The following is a 20078-nucleotide window of genomic DNA, read 5'->3' on the forward strand; positions in this document are numbered from 1 at the left end:
CGGCTGGGACTCAACGTGCAACCCCGCCAGCGATGCGCCACCATGGAGAGCAACGGCGAGCGGATACCGTTCCTGGGACGAGAACCGACGCGCCCCCGCTTCGCACCTGTGGCCGCTATCCTGGCGACGGCAGTCACCATCGGCCCGCTCTCCGAGATGCTGGTACCGGTGGCAACATCCCCCACCGACCCCGCGCTCCGACCATCAGGGGAGGTAATGCTAACTCCTCACCCGGAGTTGGCAAAACGGTATGGGATAGTGGGATCGGCCACGTTGGTAAACGCAGATGGGGACCGATTGTTTATGCGGATGTTTAACCCCCACAATACCCCAGCGATACTGCGACGGCGCACCCCGATAGCCACCGTACACCCCCTGCACGCACGCCACTCTGACGACTCGGTGTTCGCACTCTGGGCTGAGGACCCTGGTCTTCCTGAGGGTGAACAGGACCTTGCCTGGCGAGTCGGCCCGACTCCCCGAACCGAGGTCGTTCCCCTGCTCGACGCGTTACATGTGTAGTGGTGATACGCGCTGGGTGTATATGTCGTGTGCCAGCGCGTATGTACGGGTGTGTGTGTGGTGACGCGCGCTGACGGGGAGGAGCAGGCGTCAGTGCGCGGGTGGGGGTAGTGCTGCTGATTGGCTGTGTGCCGGTGACGCGCCCAGAGGGAGTGATCGGGTAGCAGCGCGGTGTGATTGGTCGGAGAGTGGAAACACGTGCTGAGCGGAACCGGATCGTGGGGATAGCGCGTGGGGATTGGGTAACGGAGGAGCGGTGCCGACGTTGAGGTCCGCATCCGCTCCGTCTCCCGGGGAGAAGGGGTATATAAGGTGATGCACAGAGGAGCAAGGGGCAGAAGTGGAACCATCTAAGAATGAAGACGAAGGTGTAGAGATAGAGCCCAGAGAGGAGAGAAATGGAGAGTAGAAGAGAGTAAGGTATAGTGTGTAGCCAGCGAGATAGAAAGGTCTACACGAGCTGAGTAATGTATAGTGTGTAGCCAGCGAGATAGAAAGGTCTACACGAGCTGAGTAATGTATAGTGTGTAGCCAGCGAGATAGAAAGGTCTACACGAGCTGAGTAATGTATAGTGTGTAGCCAGCGAGATAGAACGGTCTGCACGAGCCGAGTATGCATACGGTGTAGCCAGCGAGAGAGAACGGTCTGCACGAGCCGAGTATGCATACGGTGTAGCCAGCGAGAGAGAACGGTCTGCACGAGCCGAGTATGCATACGGTGTAGCCAGCGAGAGAGAACGGTCTGCACGAGCCGAGTATGCATACGGTGTAGCCAGCGAGAGAGAGGCAAAGTCTACACGAGGCGAGAGAGGAGAGTGTAGCAGAGGCGCAGAGTCTACACGAGGCGAGAGAAGAGTGTAGCCGAGGCGCGGAGTCTACACGAGGCACAGAGAGCCGGCAGCACAGAATCCTGAGTCAAGAGAAGTGCGGTGTGAAGAAGAGAGGCCACGCGTTGTATTGTTACAAGTCAAGATTTAATAAAAGAAGTGTGTTCCCGTCAAGGAGTTTCCTGCCGTCATTTTCCAATACTTCATCTGGCGTCAGAAGTGAAACGGGCTTCCAAGTATGGAGACGAGGAAGACCCGTAGGACCCACGGGATTGACCGCGAGGAAGACCTGGACGACTCGGAGCCGCTGGTGGCGGGGGGTGAGGAAGAGGACTTGCCCACGCTGCAGGGTCCGTCGACGGCGCCGGCCGAGCGACCGGGGACAGACGCCGGGCTTCGTGAGGCGCACTCCCGACTGGCGGAGCTGCTGCTCGCCGCCGCGTCCATCTTGGCGGAGATCAGCTCGTCGGGAGGAGCGGGGACGGTGGGGGACATTTTACAAGGTCGCCCCGCAGATTCCCGCCAAAACGAATGGGGGATTCCCGCCATTGCGCCTGGGCCTACTTTTGGCGGGAACGGCGAGCGCCACGTGGTGGTGGGTTCCCAAGCGCGCGCATCGACTTCATCAGCGCGCGAGGGGGTCCGCCATCTTACGTCTGCTGCTGGAGCCGCCATCTTAGACACCGACGGACAGGCGGAGAGGAACCACGAGGCGGATGACTTCATTTTTCAGCAGCGCCTGCCCACGTTGTCAGCCTTCAAGGCGGAAGGCGGAGACTGGGGCCAATTTCAGCGAAGGTTTTTGGCGCATCAAGAGATGTCAGCGTGGTCCGATGCTACGGCGCTGCGGGCATTGCCCGCCATGCTGGACGACGATGCGCTCGCGGCCTTCAGGGCTGCACGGAAGTCGGACCGCTCCACGCTGAAGGATGCGCTGGGTTTGTTGGCCAGGGTCTACGGGCCTCCCTCTACATGCCGCCATCAGTTCTACGCAAGACGGAAAGCGGCCACGGAGACCGCGCTGGCCTATCGCACGGCGTTGCTGGCTCTTGCTGATGCTGCGTTCCCTCGGATGGACGAGGAGGGCCAAGACGCGATGGTTTTGGAGCAGCTGCTCAAGTTGGCGCAGGACCTGGGGGTCCCTATCAACACAGCTGATGACATTGATATTTCTTCTTTGAGAGTCGCCACGAGTATTCAAGCGCACGAGGCCCTACAACGGAAGCAAGGCGTTGGTTGCAACGCTGCTGTCGTCGCAGCCCCGGGGTTGGTGGTCGCCGAACCCCAAGTCGTCAGCCCACGAGAGGAGGCGTTCGCCACGGGACGACCAGGGGACTGGAGGCCGGGGGCCCGGTCGCCTCTGCGATCGGGCCGAAAGTCGGAGCAACCAAGATCTACTCCGACCCTCGTCACGTGCTATAACTGCGGCCTCCGGGGCCACGTGGCGTCCGGGTGCCGCGCTCCGCGGCAGCGCGCCATGGGAGCTCGGCTGGACGACGACCGAGAGCCCAAGTCATCTCTACAATCCCCGGCAAGTCGCGGCACCTCACACGCTCGGCCTGTTTATTCGGCACACATGGGACGCCGCGTTGCGGCGGAGGAGGGCCGGTTAAGGTTCGGGGATTCGGTTCGGCGAGGGGGGTTCGGCCGGGACCAGGGAGACATTGAATGGGCGGAATTGGGGCATAGAATTGTGGCTGCTTCGGCGGGTTCGTCCGTTGTTACGGGATCTATTGATGGGGTTGAGATTAGGGTGTTAGTGGACACGGGGGCATCGGCAACTATTATATCGGACCTCATTTATAATATTCTTCCAGTCCAATGTCGTCCGCTGCTTCCAGTGGATGTGCCATTTTACGCCGCAAATGGGGGATCGTTGGGCATTATCGGTCAGGTTAGGGCGTCCATTTGCATTGGAGATATCAAATTATCGGGACCCGTTTTCGTTTCGTCTTCCTTGGCAGTTCCGTGTCTTTTGGGCACTGACTTTTTGGCTAAAATGCCCATTAAAATTCTTATCGATCAACGATGCATTGAACTGCCATCGGGTCGCCGGATTTCATTTTTGACGGGCCCTACTGACATTCGGACGGCGTGCGCTACGATACAAGCGGTGGCGACGCAGACAGTGCAAGTGCCCCCGGGTTCACAGATGTTGATTCCCCTCCGGTTGCGAAAACCATGGGTGAGGGAGGCTTCGGGACAGAGTATGCTTTTGGGTCCTTCTAACAAGGCTGTCGGGGGTCTTGATTTATCGGTGGCTCACACTTTGGTGCGGGCTGACAGGGATCCGTTTGTGATGGTTTTGAACGCGGGGTCGCGACCAGCTGTCATCCCGCAGGGCACCGTGCTGGCTCACGCGGCGCAGGTTCCTGGGGATGATGGGTTGGTTGCGCAGGTGGGCTCGAGCCCCGCGCGGAACGTTGAGCCAAGGGAAGACCTTGAGTGGGTCCATTCGTTATGTGCCGCCTCGGACGATTTGTCGGCGGCGCAGTTGGGTGCGCTGCGCGAGTTGCTCATTGAATTCTCTGATGTATTCAGTAAACATAAGTATGACATTGGGTGCACGGATTTGTTGCACCATCACATTGAAACGGGCGATGCGGCGCCGGTCAGGCTAAATCCCTTCCGACTGAGTCCCGTGGAGAAGGAACATGTTCAGTCGGCTGTTAACGATATGCTAGAAGCCGATATTATTTCACCCTCCTCTAGCCCGTGGGGAGCGCCTATTGTGCTGGTTAAGAAGCAGGACGGGTCCCTGTGATTCTGCGTTGATTTCCGTCGCCTGAATAAGATCTCTGTGGCTGACGCGTATCCGCTCCCCAGGATGGATGAGTCCCTCGATGCATTGTCTGGTGCGCGATATTTTTCGACTCTTGATTTGTTATCGGGGTTTTGGCAGTTGCCGCTCGACGAAGAGTCGAAACCTAAGACAGCATTTCGGACTCCAGGGGGGCTGTTCCAGGTTAACCGGTTACCCATGGGACTTCACTCCTCTCCAGCGACGTTTCAGCGACTTATGGAGCTGGTTTTGTCGGGCTTGCAGTGGGATACATGCTTGATTTATATGGACGATGTCATTGTTTTCAGTAAAACGTTTGAGGAACACCTCCGGCGATTGAGAGGGGTGTTCTTGCGAATGCGATCGGCTAAGTTGAAATTTAAACCGGCCAAATGTCACCTCCTTCGTAGGTCCGTTAGATACTTGGGTCACATTGTCGATTCTTCGGGGATCTCCACCGATCCCGCGAAGACGGATTGTGTCGGTTCGTGGCCGACACCTACGTCCGTTTCCGACGTGCGTAGTTTCATCGGGTTTGCTTCTTATTATCGGCGGTTCGTTGAGCACTTCGCCACTATTGCAAAACCCTTGCACGCTCTAACGGCGAAGGGAGTGAAGTTCAAATGGGGACCGGAGGAGGAGGCCGCGTTTCGCTCCCTCCGGGACGCCTTGGTGGGTGCCCCACCCTTGTGTTATCCCGATTTTGCCAGTCCCTTTTTGCTGGACACGGATGCTAGCAACACGGGCATTGGGGGGGTGCTATCCCAAGTCGTTGGGGGTGTCGAAAGAGTTGTCGCCTACGGTAGTAGGGTGTTGTCTCCGGCGGAGCAGCGCTACTGTGTCACCCGGCGCGAGCTGCTTGCCATTGTTTTTTTTGTGCAGCAGTTTAGGCCATATCTGTATGGTCGTCACTTTACAGTCCGAACGGACCACGCGGCGCTACAGTATTCATTGAGGGTCGCCCAGCCCTCGGGCCAGTTGTCGCGTTGGTTGGAAGTCCTCCAGGACTATCAGTTTACGACTACGTACCGTAAGGGGTTGCGACACACGAATGCCGATTGCTTGTCGCGGTTGTTGCCTTGTGATGAATGCGCGTGTTTGTCGGGATCGGCGCGCTGTAAACCGACGCTTGCGGGGGAGATGGGGGCACTGGCTGCGACAGCGGGCGCACCGAGTGGGGAGGATTCCACTGCCTCTCAGGGTCGGGACTCGCTGCTCTCGCTGTCGCTCAGCGAATGGGGCCGCCTCCAGATGGCGGACAGCTCGCTGCTAGCATTGCGCCGCAAGGTTGGGGGTCCCGAGGGGGACCAGGAGCGTACCGGCTCCTATGTACTTGAGCGGGGCGTGTTATTGAAATGGGACAGTTTGTCCCGGCGGAACGCACTCGTGGTGCCTTCCGCTGTGAGGGGGAGGGTTGTCTTGGCGGCACACGAACGCCTCTTGCACTTGGGAGTTAACAAGACGCTTGCCCTGCTTCAGCGTGACTATTACTGGCCGGGGATGGGAAGTGATGTGGTGCATATTCTGAAGGGGTGCGTTGAGTGCGCCAGGCGTAAACCACCGGCCGTGGCAGCTAATCCACCGCTGCAATCTATTCAGGTCTCGCGTACCAACGAGCTCGTTGCACTCGATATTTTGGGGCCCTTCCCAGTCACGCCGAGAGGGAATAAATATTTGTTAGTGGGGGTCGAATACTTTACCCGATGGCCTATGGCGTGGCCTCTCGCTAACCAGTCGGCAGCGGCTGTGACGGATGCCTTCGTCCAGGGCTATGTCCTGGACAAGGGGGCTCCCGAACGCCTGCTGACCGACCAGGGTAAAAATTTTTCGAGTAAATTGTTGCAAGAGGTGTGCGATCTGTTGGGTACCAAGAAGGTGCGTACCTCCCCGTACCACCCGCAGACTGACGGGATGGTGGAGAGACTCCACAAAACCTTGACTTCCATGCTGTGCCAGCAGGTGTGCGAGGCACATGTAGATTGGGACCTGCAGGTCCCGGGAGTCCTTGCCGCGTATAGAATGGCCCCCCATGCAGCTACGGGGTTTTCCCCATTCTATTTGATGTACGGTCGGGAAGCTGACCCGCCAATAGAAACGCAACTTGGCCTGTCCGCTCCACGAACTAATTCTAATTTGGCAGAACATATTAAGTTTAATATTCATAAGCTGACAGAGGCGAGGGAGGCCGCACGGCTTAATTCGCGGGCTCGCCAAATTGCTAATGAACGGTTGCGGGCACGGAAGGTGTCCATGCACGAATGGAAACCAGGTGACAGGGCCTGGCTGCATTGCCCTCAGGCACCCTTGGCTACGTCGCCTAAATTGTTGAGACCGTGGAGGGGACCCGTGGAGGTCGTGCGCGTTGCACGGCCCCAGTGCGTTCAGATAAAGTGGGGAAAGCGCCGGTGGTACGTTCACCCCTCCCGACTGAAACCGTTCTCGCCTCCATATGGCCTCCCCTTGTGTCGTGATGGCCGGGCGTGTGACGTGACCGGCGACCCAGAGGGGGAAATGTCTCTGCCTGATCCACACGTATTGTCGCCTGATCTGCTCCCAGGTGTCTCGGAACTGACAGCTGCCGATCACCGGCGGCCGGATCTCCGCGGCGGGGCCGGCCCTTTCAGGCCCGTTCCGCGCCGTCTGGAGCGGCCGGAACCGCCGGACGGTCGTCAGTGTCCCGCCCCATACGATGGACCAGCCAGACGGACTCGCGCCAGGTCGTGCTACTTTGCATGACCTGCCTCGTGAGGAGTCGGGGCAGTTGGAGCGCCTCGTCACTGCGTGTAGTCGCAGGGACGTGGGGCGCGTTCGTTTCGAATTTGCTCGTATCGTGTTATTGTTGACTTTTCGCGTTCATTGTCAATCTGTACATAGTTATTCTTGTTGTTGTTGTTGTTGTGTTATGTTACGGGGCACACTCGGGGGGTTATGGGGTTTTTTTTTGTTGGTTGTCGTTTTATCGTCGTGGTTGGTTGTTGTTAGCAGCCGGGCCGGCTGCGAGCTATGTGGGAGGGGGTGATGTAGTGGTGATACGCGCTGGGTGTATATGTCGTGTGCCAGCGCGTATGTACGGGTGTGTGTGTGGTGACGCGCGCTGACGGGGAGGAGCAGGCGTCAGTGCGCGGGTGGGGGTAGTGCTGCTGATTGGCTGTGTGCCGGTGACGCGCCCAGAGGGAGTGATCGGGTAGCAGCGCGGTGTGATTGGTCGGAGAGTGGAAACACGCGCTGAGCGGAACCGGATCGTGGGGATAGCGCGTGGGGATTGGGTAACGGAGGAGCGGTGCCGACGTTGAGGTCCGCATCCGCTCCGTCTCCCGGGGAGAAGGGGTATATAAGGTGATGCACAGAGGAGCAAGGGGCAGAAGTGGAACCATCTAAGAATGAAGACGAAGGTGTAGAGATAGAGCCCAGAGAGGAGAGAAATGGAGAGTAGAAGAGAGTAAGGTATAGTGTGTAGCCAGCGAGATAGAAAGGTCTACACGAGCTGAGTAATGTATAGTGTGTAGCCAGCGAGATAGAAAGGTCTACACGAGCTGAGTAATGTATAGTGTGTAGCCAGCGAGATAGAAAGGTCTACACGAGCTGAGTAATGTATAGTGTGTAGCCAGCGAGATAGAACGGTCTGCACGAGCCGAGTATGCATACGGTGTAGCCAGCGAGAGAGAACGGTCTGCACGAGCCGAGTATGCATACGGTGTAGCCAGCGAGAGAGAACGGTCTGCACGAGCCGAGTATGCATACGGTGTAGCCAGCGAGAGAGAACGGTCTGCACGAGCCGAGTATGCATACGGTGTAGCCAGCGAGAGAGAGGCAAAGTCTACACGAGGCGAGAGAGGAGAGTGTAGCAGAGGCGCAGAGTCTACACGAGGCGAGAGAAGAGTGTAGCCGAGGCGCGGAGTCTACACGAGGCACAGAGAGCCGGCAGCACAGAATCCTGAGTCAAGAGAAGTGCGGTGTGAAGAAGAGAGGCCACGCGTTGTATTGTTACAAGTCAAGATTTAATAAAAGAAGTGTGTTCCCGTCAAGGAGTTTCCTGCCGTCATTTTCCAATACTTCACATGTACCATGGGCGGATTTACCTAAGGGAGAGGCCGATCGGCTGCGCGAGTTACTGCAGGAGTATGCCGACGTATTCAACAAACACGACTCGGACGTGGGTCGGACCGACCTTGTTAAGCACCAAATTGACACCGGTGTAGCCCGACCCATCAAACTCCCTGCATACCGAGTGGGCGCACCCGAACGCACACAGATCAAAGAGGCGGTTGGGGACATGCTTCACGATAACATAATTCAGCCCTCGGCGAGCCCCTGGTCAGCCCCGGTGGTACTAGTAACGAAAAAGGATGGGTCAACCCGGTTCTGCGTCGATTACCGTAAATTGAACGCAGTCACGCTCGGCGACGCCTTCCCTATAACTCGCATCGACGACACTTTTGACAGCCTCGCCGGAGCGCGATACTTTTCCACCCTCGATCTCGCGTCCGGGTACTGGCAGGTGGAGATGGCGGAGAAGGATCGGCCAAAAACCGCATTCACCACCCCGATGGGACTATTCGAGTTTCGAGTACTCCCGTTCGGACTCACCAATGCGCCCGCGACGTTCCAGCGGCTGATGGAGTTGGTGATGCGGGGTTTGCAATGGGAACAGTGCCTGATTTACTTGGACGATGTGATCGTGTTCAGTAGATCTTTGTCTGAGCATTGGTCCAGGCTACGAGAGGTGTTCCAGCGACTGCGAGCGGCTCATCTCAAGCTCAAGCCACGTAAGTGTTACATCGCACAACGCGAGGTGGGGTACCTCGGGCATCGCGTCAGCGAGGCAGGCGTGCGTACCGATCCGGAGAAGGTACGCGCCGTAGTGGAGTGGCCACGGCCAAGGAATCTGACGGAGATCAGATCATTTTTGGGGCTCGCCACCTATTATCATCGATTTGTAAAGGGATTCAGCGAGATTGCACGCCCCCTCACCCAACTCACCTCCCCTAAGCACCCATATCAGTGGACGGGGGCCTGCCAGACGGCCTTCACCACTCTCAAAGACCACCTCACCCACGCCCCCACCCTCGCTTTCCCCGATTTTACCACCGATTTTATTTTGGACACCGGAACGAGTCATCGCGTACGCCAGCCGGACCTTGAGTGGGGCCGAGCTGAACTATTGCGTGACCCGCCAAGTGTTGTACGCCGTGATTTTTGCATGTAAGCAGTTCCGGCCGTATTTGTACGGCAGGAAATGTCGCGTACGCACTGACCATTATGCTCTGCAGTTCCTTCTTACATTCAAGGAGCCACGGGGGCAGATGGCCCGGTGGTTGGCGCAGTTGCAGGAGTACAACCTGCAAATCGAGTATCGGGCTGGCCGGACGCATGCAAACGCGGACGCCTTGTCGAGGCGGCCCACGGTGTACGCCGAGATAAGGGCAGAGGAGGCCTGCCCGTGTTTCACGGGGGGACGCTGCCGGCAAGCAACGGACCCCCGAGAGGCCGCGGCCACTGACCCCCCCCCCAGCGAGAGAGAGTGCAGTGTGCGCCACAGAGACCCTCACAGGTGGCACCGAGGATCCCGTCAACCGCCCGGCAAGCTGAGACAGACCCAGCAGCGAGATCCCGATCTGGCGGCAGTGGAGGCGCACTGCGGGAGGAAAAGAGCGCCCTACCAGGACCCTGGAGCGGTTTGTATGCCCGGTTGTGTGCAGAACGGAGTGGTACGGGAGTTAACCGAGGCCGGCCAGCCGGGGTGCATCTGTGTTCTTGCCCAGGTGCGACCCCAGCTGCTACGGCTGGTGCATGATCACCCACTCGGGGGCCACGATGGGGAATGACGCACTCGAGAGACCCTGCGTCGCCAGTATCTCTGGCCCAAATTGGCACAAGACGTGGCGGCCTGGGTACAGGGCTGCCGCGCCTGTCAGCAGTGCGGGCCGAAACCGGCACGATACCAGGTACCCCTAAGGCCGTTCCGCGTCAGCCGCACGAATCAGCTGGTCGGGATCGATCTACAGGGGCCATTCCCGCGATCCCATCGAGGCAACCGGTATATCCTAGTCGCAGTAGAGTATTTCACCCGCTACCCCGTGGCAGTGGCCATCCCTGATAAAACGGCCTTGGTGGTGGCCCGGGCATTCGTGGAACATTACGTACTCAAGCACGGGATCCCAGAACGAGTCCTCACCGACCAGGGTAGCGAGTTCGAGGCCGAGCTGTTCCAGGCACTGTGCCGAGAATTCAGAATCCAGAAGGACCGAACAACAGCGTACCACCCCCAAGCGAATGGTATGGTAGAGCGCATGAATCAGACCCTAGTGGGGAAACTCAAACGTATGGCGGCCGCAAATCAACGGGATTGGGACGAACACCTCCCATACGCCCTTTTCGCCTACGCCACCACCGTACACACGTCGACGGGACAAACCCCGTTTTTAATGATGTTCGGCCGTGAGTCTCGTTTACCCGCAGATCTGCTATTCGGCGTCCCTTCCCCCCAGCCGGAGGAGGGAAGCCGCCCCGTGGAACACCTGTTGGAGACCCTGCGAGAAGCCCGAGGCCGAGCATACCCGCAAGGGGAAGCCGCGCATCGGCGGCAGGAACAGGGCACCCGACCCCGCATGGAACCCCCCTTATTCCTGACAGGCGCTAAGGTGTGGCTACACACCCCTCGCGTCGGGGCCGGGCAGGTGGGGAAACTGACGACCTACTGGCGGGGACCCTGGACCGTGGTGCGGCAGATCTCCCCCTGGACGGTACTAATTTATGGCGGGGAGAGGGGTCGAGAGATGGTGGTCAACGTCCGCCGCTTAAAACCGTGGAAAGCGGCCCCGGCGAGAGAGAACCCCGTCACCCGAAGGCCCCGAAATCCCGGAGTACCCGCACCCCTCGTGTTGGGGGGCCTCGCACACTACATGGGCCCCGCCGGGCCCCCGAGACGCCCCGATCCAGTCCGGAGACGGCGCGGACGACGGCCCCTAAACCCTTCCGCTGCTGAGTTTGTGCCCCAGCCCACAGGTGCCGGAGGACGGGGAGAGCCGCTGGAGTGGAGGAGGAGGCCGCTGCAGGAGCAACAGAGGACGGAACCACCCGCCCCGAGACCAGCCACCAGGTCCGGACGGATCCCCCAGACCCCGCAACGTTTCCTCGTGGGCGCGGCCCAAGCGAGGTGCTCCAGTCAACCCAGGACGGGGACTGGCACCTCGGGGGGCTATGTGATGCCGCCGCCACAAAGCCGTTCGGCAGGCGCCCCATCCCCGACCTCGCCACCACCAAGCAACGGAGCCAACCCCTCGTCCCCCTCACCTCACCTCACATGAACACACCCGCATGCATTTCCCCCCCCCCCCCATAGAGCTGGAAGGGAAGGTCACCTGATCGACCGGTTTTTATCCGAGAAACCCGTATCGGGATTAACTCTCACGGTTTCCGGCGATCAGGGAATTGGACGGCCTCCCCCGACGCTACGTTGCACCGCGGCGCTGCGACCTGCCTTAAGATGGTATGGCCGCGGCGAGGGGCATTCGGCCACCGCGGTTGAAGTGCATCCCCCACACACACCACCCACGTGTCGACGGGGCAAGCAGGGGAGGGACGGGACAGCATGAGTAGCGGGACCGCAGGGGCTCTTGCGCATAGTCACGGATGGTTGGGATAATTACGCTTGAGCGCGCAGGCACCATTGTTAGGGAGGGAAAGGGATTAATTAGAATTTACGCTGCGCAACGCCGCACATTGATTAGCATATCACAGGCGCCCGGAACCGCGGTGCGCGTGCCAGAGGGGCGCGAGCCCATTGTTCAGAGCCACATCCCTTTGAGGTAGGGAGGATAAATAGTGGGCGCAAAGGGGAAATCGGGCTCTCTCTTGACTCCAGCACCAGGCGACACCACGAGCTCCAGCCCAGCGACCCGGACGTCCGTGAGACGCACCGAGGTACGCTGCGAGCAGGGGATCAACGGACCGCCGTGAGCACCTAACAGTGAGTAAGGAGGTGAATTATAATCATAGCAGATAAATCGGGAATAGGCAAAAAGGTATCAGCGTAGGCCAGCCTCGTCGACTCACTGATTTAACACCTAGTTCCAGGTAGCGGAAAATAAATCATTAATAGCGAATCGTGGCCTCGTGTGATCTCGTGGAGAGGTGTGCACGTGTGTGGTGCTGCGTACACAGTGGTTCGCCACGTGAGTGAGCGCGGCGCGGAGCTACGCGTGTGGGTGGGCGTGTGTTCACTACGTGTATGATACAGGTGCGCGATCACAACGTGAGTGCTCCGTGGTGAGTGAGTGCCGCGGGGAGCTGTGTGCGTGAGTGCGCGTACGTTCGCTACGTGTCGGATACGGGTGCGCATTGGTAACGTTATTCGACGTGGAGGCGAGTGCCGCACAGGGCTGTAGACGGGCGCACGCTCGCAGCGTGCGAGAGCTGCGCGTAGCGGTGTAAAGAGGGGGAGTATGGCGTTTGATTGATGATGCCGTGCGCACGTATGCTTGCAGCGTGGGAGCGGTGCGTGAAGCCGTATGGGTAGGGCGTCGCGTTCGAAGGCCGGCGAAACCCTAGCGGGTATTAGGGAGGTGGGGTAACATAAACGGAATAGGGGATGATGGCGGGAGAGACCCCGGGGGCCAACGGCCCCCACAGTTGCTCGGTCAATGGCCAGGGTCAACGGCGGCGTGGTGTATTCCGCAAATATGCCCGACTGTGAGGGCGGGCACAAGCCGGCGTGAGTAGGTTAAACGTTGAGTTTTATAAGGGCACCACGGGGTGACCAGCCCCCCCCCACCCAGCCCCACCGTCCCCACCCAGCCCCACCGTCCCCACCCAGCCCCACCGTCCCCACCCAGCCCCACCGTCCCCACCCAGCCCCACCGTCCCCACCCAGCCCCACCGTCCCCACCCAGCCCCACCGTCCCCACCCAGCCCCACCGTCCCCACCCAGCCCCACCGTCCCCACCCAGCCCCACCGTCCCCACCCAGCCCCTCCCCATTATTTTATTTATATTACCACCTCTATTATTTGATTATTTACTTACCTACGTGCCTTTACCGAATCGAAATAAAGTAATAAATCATTATTTTATTAATATTATCTCTATTATTTTATTATTTACTTGTTTTTTTCCCCCCTACGTGACTTTACCGAAAAAACCGAAGAATACGAAAACAGCATTCACAGGGGTTGGAGGTCACAACTCGGCACGCACAAATGTGTGTGCCTCGCCACCGATGAACCACGACGATCGATACCTTTGCCGATCTCGTCAAGGAGCGGACACCGGCACGCCAACTCCGGCTCATCGTCGCAAGCAGCGGCCGTCTGGAACGTTATCTTCCTTCCGACGGGAGGAAGCCACCGGGAACTGCGATGCACTTTTTTTAAATCATCTGAATTGGAAAATTCATTCCCTTGGAACCGGACATCTGTGGGAAAAAAGAGATTATATAACGCGTCGGATTCCTCCAGTTATACACGAAGAAGCTTTACAGCTCACGGTTTGAGGTGACGGATGCAGATAAAGCATCAAAGAGCTTCGCAGCGCCTCGGCTTTCCTCCTCCGGGACGAAAGATTCCGATTCTGTCACGGGGACGCAGCTGGCGGGGGAAGCCGTCGCTAGCTTTTTCACCGCCACGTGCAGATTCATAAGGGGCTTAGGGACCGCGGCAATTTGCTTCGGCCACGTGCTTTTCATTATTATTATTATTTTACACGCTTTTATTTAACTCACCCTGTCTATTGTTGTATCCTCAAGTCTGTCTGTTGTCGTATCCTCAAATCTTGCAACTCAATTTTAACCCACTTCCCAATGTGGTATCGACTGCAAACTTGGTATACTTATGTCATATTTACGCTGCTTTGAGCCTCCCAAGATTATGACGACCCTGCTCATACCTGTCAACGCCCTTATCAGTGATCGTTCATCCTACAAAGGCCCATCACAAGGTATAAACACAAATAGACAAAATTAGTTTTTTTTCATTGCGAAACGGCTGTATGCCGTATGGACCTGAAAACTAAATTTCCCTGTACAAGAATACGGGTAAAGCGTCTGGGTTTACAGGTATCGTATAGTGCATAGTGTAGTGTATAGTGTAGCGTATAGTATGTAGTGCATAGTAGTGTACAATAGTGTCGTGTTTCGCATACCTGTCAACCCCTTATCAGTGCCTATCTTATTACAGACCAATTCAGGCCTAATTGGTCACCCCGTGCCGCTTATACATCTCAACGTTCATTCTACAAAGTCCCATCACAAGGTAGAAACACAAATTGATAAAATTTGTTTTTATTGCCGGTATTGAAACGGCTGTACGCCGTATGGACCTGAAAACTCAAAATTTCCATGTACAACAATATGGGTAAAGGGCCGTCCATAAATGACGTCACGCACCTGGGGGGGGTCAGACATTTGTGACGATGTGTGACGATGTGTGACGAGGGGGGGGGGGTTGAGAAGAAATGTGACGTCACATCAAAATGCGCTACTTTGAATAAATATAGACAACACGTTCTACTTAATTAAATAGACTATTTAATAAATGTTTTCTCCTACAACATCAGAGTGCAGCGCCACATTAAATATGCACTACAATGACGAATAGTTTAAAGCGATTTAAAGCATGTTTTATTTGGCGGGGGGGGGGGGGCTTTGTAACGTCATATTTGAGGGGGGGTCTGACTTGTTGTGACGCTGTGTGACGAAGGGGGAGGGGGGTCAAAAATCGTCCAAAATCGCGTGACGTCATTTATGGACGGCCCCTAAAGCGTATGGGTTGACAGGGATCCCTTTTTGATGAGGTTGGGTAGTTTTACATCGTCCACAATTGGAGCATCTTTACTCGAGTTAACACATTCCTGCGAAGGGAGCTGGTAGGAACGTCGGGTTGCTCGGTCAATGGCCAAGGTCAACGGCGGCGTGGTGTATTCCGCAAATATGCCCGACTGAGGGCGGGCATAAGCCGGCGTGAGTAGGTTAAACGTTTAAGGGCACCACGGGGTGACCAGCCCCTCCTCACCCAGCCCCACCCCTCTCACCCCCCACCCAGACCCACCCTCCCCACCCAGCCCCACCCTCCCCACCCAGCCCCACCCTCCCCACCCAGCCCCTCCCCACCCAACCCCTCCCCACCCAGCCCCTCCCCTCTCCATCCAGCCCCACCCCTCCCATTTTTGGATGCACGACGGATGGACGGACACAATAATCCCCTGTGGGCTGGTGTAACCAGGAGGTTCCTACCAGTATAATGGCCCCTTCCCCCACCCCCTGTTGTAGAAAGATGGACAGAGCAAATGCATAAACGCTTTTAAACTGTTGGGAAACTAAACAAAAATAAATCTACTTATACAGTGAAAATGTCAGAATATTAATAAAACACGTTTCTCAATTAGAATCTTTAAAAAAAGATTTATTATTTAAAAAACGCAATCCTTTCATTGTATTCCAAACGAAACAAAAACTACACACAGTAGTTTAGGGGATATACAGCTGACTGAACAGCTCGCTCATTGGCCCCAAGGAGCATGTGACTGCTCCAATGCTCTTTCACCAGGCATGCATCAGTGTATGTGTGTCATCCACCAACCTCCTCCCTAGATCTACATCTAGGATGGGTGAACGTCTTACCTCCAAGGACCAGTCTGTCTCATCAACATCTGGGTGCCACTCCAATGTCTGTCTCAGTAATGTGCCCTCCTCCTCCTCCATCCTCCTCTTCATGATTTGAGCCCAATTACTTTCCTGCCTCTCGTTCTAAACTTCAAAGTTAATGACCCTATCGTGGTGTGAAATTCCCAGTATTATCCACGCGCTCCTACACTGAAAGGTCAAGATATTTATGATCTTTTCGTTGCTTTGTTCGTATCAATGTAGCAACTCACACCACCACCATCACCACCCCAAACTCAGATACAACGAATTGTCATGATTCAGTCACAATTTGACTCCACGATCAAAGTATATCTTTGAATCTCGTTACGTTTGAATTCTCCATCTCACATGTTCTTTTCCATTGATTCTATCTCATTTGTTCCTACCATTCTGCTATAGAAAACCTTTTCATATAATATTACTGCGTAGCTTTTCGTGGTCGTCCTGTTGTCAGTTCGCACCGCGTGCTGTTCGACATAATGTCCGACGTTTCGCTCTGTGTGTTGTGAGGCTCTTTGGGAAGAAGGCGTTTCCTTCACGAGGAAGCTCCCCAGCACGTGCAGAAAAACACATACGGTAACCCAGAACCTCATTCCCACTTGGAGCAGAACTGTCCCACAAAAATACTAAAGCCGCCATCCCCTAAAGCCGCGCAGCGCGTCACTCGGGTCAAAGCACCCTTTCCCCCAGGTGTGCGTTCTGGTGGCTCATCAGGGCGTTGAAGTCCGCGAAGGTCTGCGGGCACACAACACAGCGGTACAGATTCTCGCCCGCGTGCTTGTGCTGGTGGTGCTTGAATCGGTAGAGGTACGAGAACTCCTGGCCACACACGCCGCAGCGATAGGGCTTCTCGCCCGTGTGTGTGCGCACGTGCACCTTGAGGTTGCCGTTGCGCGAGAAAGACTGGTGGCACAGCTTGCACTGGTATGGCTTCTCGCCCGTATGCGTGCTCTGGTGCGCCTTGAGGTGCGACTTCTGCGTGAACGACTGGCCGCACATCTTGCAGCGGTACGGCTTCTCGCCCGTGTGCGTGCGCTGGTGGTCTTTGAGGTGGCAGTTCTGCGAGAAGCTCTTCCTGCACACCGTGCACTGGTATGGCCTCTCGCCAGCGCCCGAGCCAGATTGTACGGTCCACTGCCGGCCAACGTGAAACTCCAGGAGGTCGACGTCATGGAGAGGAGGGCACGGCTCATCGTTCAACGGAGACACGTTTAGGCCAGGCGCCTCCTGTCGGAGAGTTTGTCCGCTGACGAGCGAAGAGGGCGTGTAGACGGCACTGAGGGGTAACTCTGCGGCGTCAGCGTCACTTCCGTGCGTTTCGCTGCCCGTCTGCCGCTGCTGCTGCGGTTGCCGTGTCCAGGGATGTGCACCAGCCTTGATAGAGTCCGTGAGGTCCAGTCCCACCTCTTGAAGAACGTTTACATCTTGGACGATGTTGCTTTTTCCTGGATGCAATGAAAAAGAGAAATAATTCACATTCAAGTCTCTCCTTACAAGTTGGCTCTTGGTTGTAAAGGCCATTGATATTTTTAATTCCCACATGACAATTGAAGTGATCATTTTGTCAGTGCTGCAAAATGAAATGTAATTATTTTCTTTTGTTAAAGTTCAGTCGGTGGTGACCAACCGAGGCCATTTAACTCACTCCACTTGAGAAAATAGTTTATTCACCGATGACTAAAAAGTGGATTTTAACCCAAGATCTCAGTTGTTGTCATCTCAGCGTTCTGACCTCTAAAGCTACACAGCCACCTCTGAAGTAATTGTGGTTTGATAATTGTTTTTTTACCCTTCTATCTGGCAACAAAACTGACACCTTTTTTACAAGGAGTCATGTTTGCATAGACCACAATAACTGCAGTCATAATGCAAACACAAAACATAACTCTGATAATGTATGCACTGTCCTTGAAGTTGATTGGTCCACACCCGAGACAGCTTTCCTTAGAGCCTAGTCTCACATGGGTTGGACCAGATGACGCCAAAAGGCGCACAACTCAAAGAAAATGCACCATCAGAGTATGAGAGCTCGGGGTAAGCATTTACACCATTGTTTGCATTATGACTGCAGGTATTGTGGTCTAACCCATGTGAGACGAGGCTCTAAGGAAAGCTGTCTCGGGTGTGGACCAATCAACTTCAAGGACAGTGCACATTATCAGAGTTATGTTTTTTGTTGGCATTATGACTGCAGGTATTGTGGTCTATGTAAACATGACTCCTTGTAAAAAAGGTGTCAGTTTTGTTGCCAGAAAGAAGGGTAAAAAAACAATTATCATATTTTTTACTAGCAAATGAGGTTCCAATGGTGTAATTGTGGTTTATTGTCTTAATGACTGAAAATTTACCTCCATGGGCCTCCGTTTTTATCGCGATTAATGTCTGGTTGAGATCAGGGTCGTCCACTTCCGAAGCCAGTTTCTCTCCACCTTCATCTGATGCGAAGAAAAAAACACCAACTATATTGTTAAGGTTATTACGGTTAAACGCCTCTTATCAGTGGTGACGTGGCTGGAGGTACTGTTCGCGAATATTAATCGTGAATCGAGTTTGCACTCCGAACATTTTTTGTATTGTTTTATACCTGTCAACCCCTTATGAGTGCCTAGCTTATTAAAGACCAATTCAGACCTTAATGGTCACCCCGTGCCCTTATAAATCTCAATGTTCATCCTACAAAGTCCCATTACAAGGGAGAAACACAAACAAATAGACACATTTTTGTTTTTGCCCGTATTGAAACAGCTGTACGCCATATGGACCTGAAAACTCAAAATCTCCCTGTACAAGAATATGGGTAAACCGTATGGGTTGACAGGTATGTTTGTTGTTGTAACTTTCCAACCTACCCCTACTGGACATCTGTGGAAAAAAAGCTTCATAGTTCATCAGATTTCTCCAGGATAAATATTCTGAAAATAAATAATAAATAAAATTCTGATTTGCAGAAAACTCCTGCGATCTGCAAAGTTACCCGCGGATAAATGCAGATGTACACACGTGCATGAGTGTGCATTGACAAAGCACTGATGGATAAGGGTCTCCACATGCCATGTCGGTGATGGGGGTTATTTGACTATACTTCACCACGAGAGTGCGTGTTGATGGAGGGGAGCACGGATGTGATGTGAATAGCAGGATAATAGTCATCGGGAGCCACTAACAGCAACTCGGTTATTACATTTCACATCGCGCTTGCTTCCACCTCGTTAAAAGAAGAGACAACCCAAAAAACCCAAAGAGCTCTCCGATCTTGTTGATGCGAACCCATGTATATTCTAGACTGTCCAATGTGAGATTGAAAGCTTCAATCATGATAAAATATTTGAAAGTGACTTTCAGCTGTGCCCTAGAGATGCCAATCCACTGGCGTTGTATTAACGAGGGCTGAAAACACCGCAGAGATGTCAAGAGATGTCTCATTACACATTCCTCCTGCGGAGGGAGCTGGTAGGAATGTTGGATTGCTCGGTCAATGGCGAGGGTCAACGGCGGCGTGGTGTATTCCGCAAATATGCCCGACTGTGAGGGTGGGCACTAGCCGGCGTGAGTAGGTTAAACGTTGAGTTTTATAAGGGGCACCACGGGGTGACCAGCCCCTCCCCACCCAGCCCCACCCCTCCCACCCCCCACCCAGCCCCACCCTCCCTCCCCACCCAGCCCCTCCCCACCCAGCCCCTCCCCACCCTCCCCTCTCCACCCAGCCCCACCCCTCCCATTTTTGAATGCACGACGGACGGACGGACACAATAATCCCCTGTGGGCTGGTGGAACCAGGTGGCTCCTACCAGTAAAAGTCACTCTCTAACGATGTTTCAGTCTCATGTTGGACAGCTCAGGACATGCAATGCAGTTGTGTAACTACAAGCTAAGGGATTTCTGTTGTAATGGTTTTGTGTATTTAAGTTGGGGGAAGCTGGTGACACAGTGTTTACGTATTGCACTCTGAACACAGCAACCTGAGTGTGGTTTCCGGCCAGGGCTACGAACATCAATGGCAGTGTGATATCTGAACCGGTCATGGGTCACCAACCCTCTTCCCACCACCCCACAATCCCCCCCCAGTCCAAGGCCTTGTGATCAGTGTGGGGAAGTATTATCAAATCACCCCCAAGACCAACACAGTGTGGGGAGGCCTTCAGTCAGCAGTGAAATGGCAAAGGGCTGTCCATCAGGTTACTTCCTTTAAATTAAGTCTCCGTTCAGCTGAATGAATTTATAAAGAACTCGCAAACACCTCTTGTGAAAGATCCAACGAAGATTATCCCTGGGTTTGATCTTCGAAAAAACTCATGGTCCACCCTAAATCG

The 20078-nt window shown here is 55.2% G+C and overlaps 2 protein-coding genes across 2 annotated transcripts in view; both read right to left on the reverse strand.

Moving 5' to 3' along the window:
• Nucleotides 1–13749, reverse strand: part of LOC144717283 (uncharacterized) — a 28536-nt gene extending 14787 nt beyond the window's left edge. Inside the window, exon 1 of the mRNA XM_078592715.1 lies at nt 13369–13749. The gene's annotated coding sequence lies outside the window, so the exon portion shown is untranslated. The remainder of the gene's footprint in view (nt 1–13368) is intronic.
• A 1761-nt stretch (nt 13750–15510) lies between these two features.
• LOC144734601 (uncharacterized) overlaps nt 15511–20078 on the reverse strand; it is a 42109-nt gene continuing 37541 nt past the window's right edge. The window contains exons 9-10 of the mRNA XM_078616867.1: nt 18117–18203; nt 15511–17213 (exon numbers count right to left, since the gene is read on the reverse strand). Coding sequence (XP_078472993.1) covers nt 16438–17213; nt 18117–18203 — 863 coding nt within the window. The 3' untranslated portion in view covers nt 15511–16437. The remainder of the gene's footprint in view (nt 17214–18116; nt 18204–20078) is intronic.

This window comes from Lampetra planeri, chromosome 3 (genome assembly GCF_965212315.1).
Source record: "Lampetra planeri chromosome 3, kcLamPlan1.2.h2, whole genome shotgun sequence".
NCBI classification, from domain to species: Eukaryota; Metazoa; Chordata; class Hyperoartia; order Petromyzontiformes; family Petromyzontidae; genus Lampetra; species Lampetra planeri.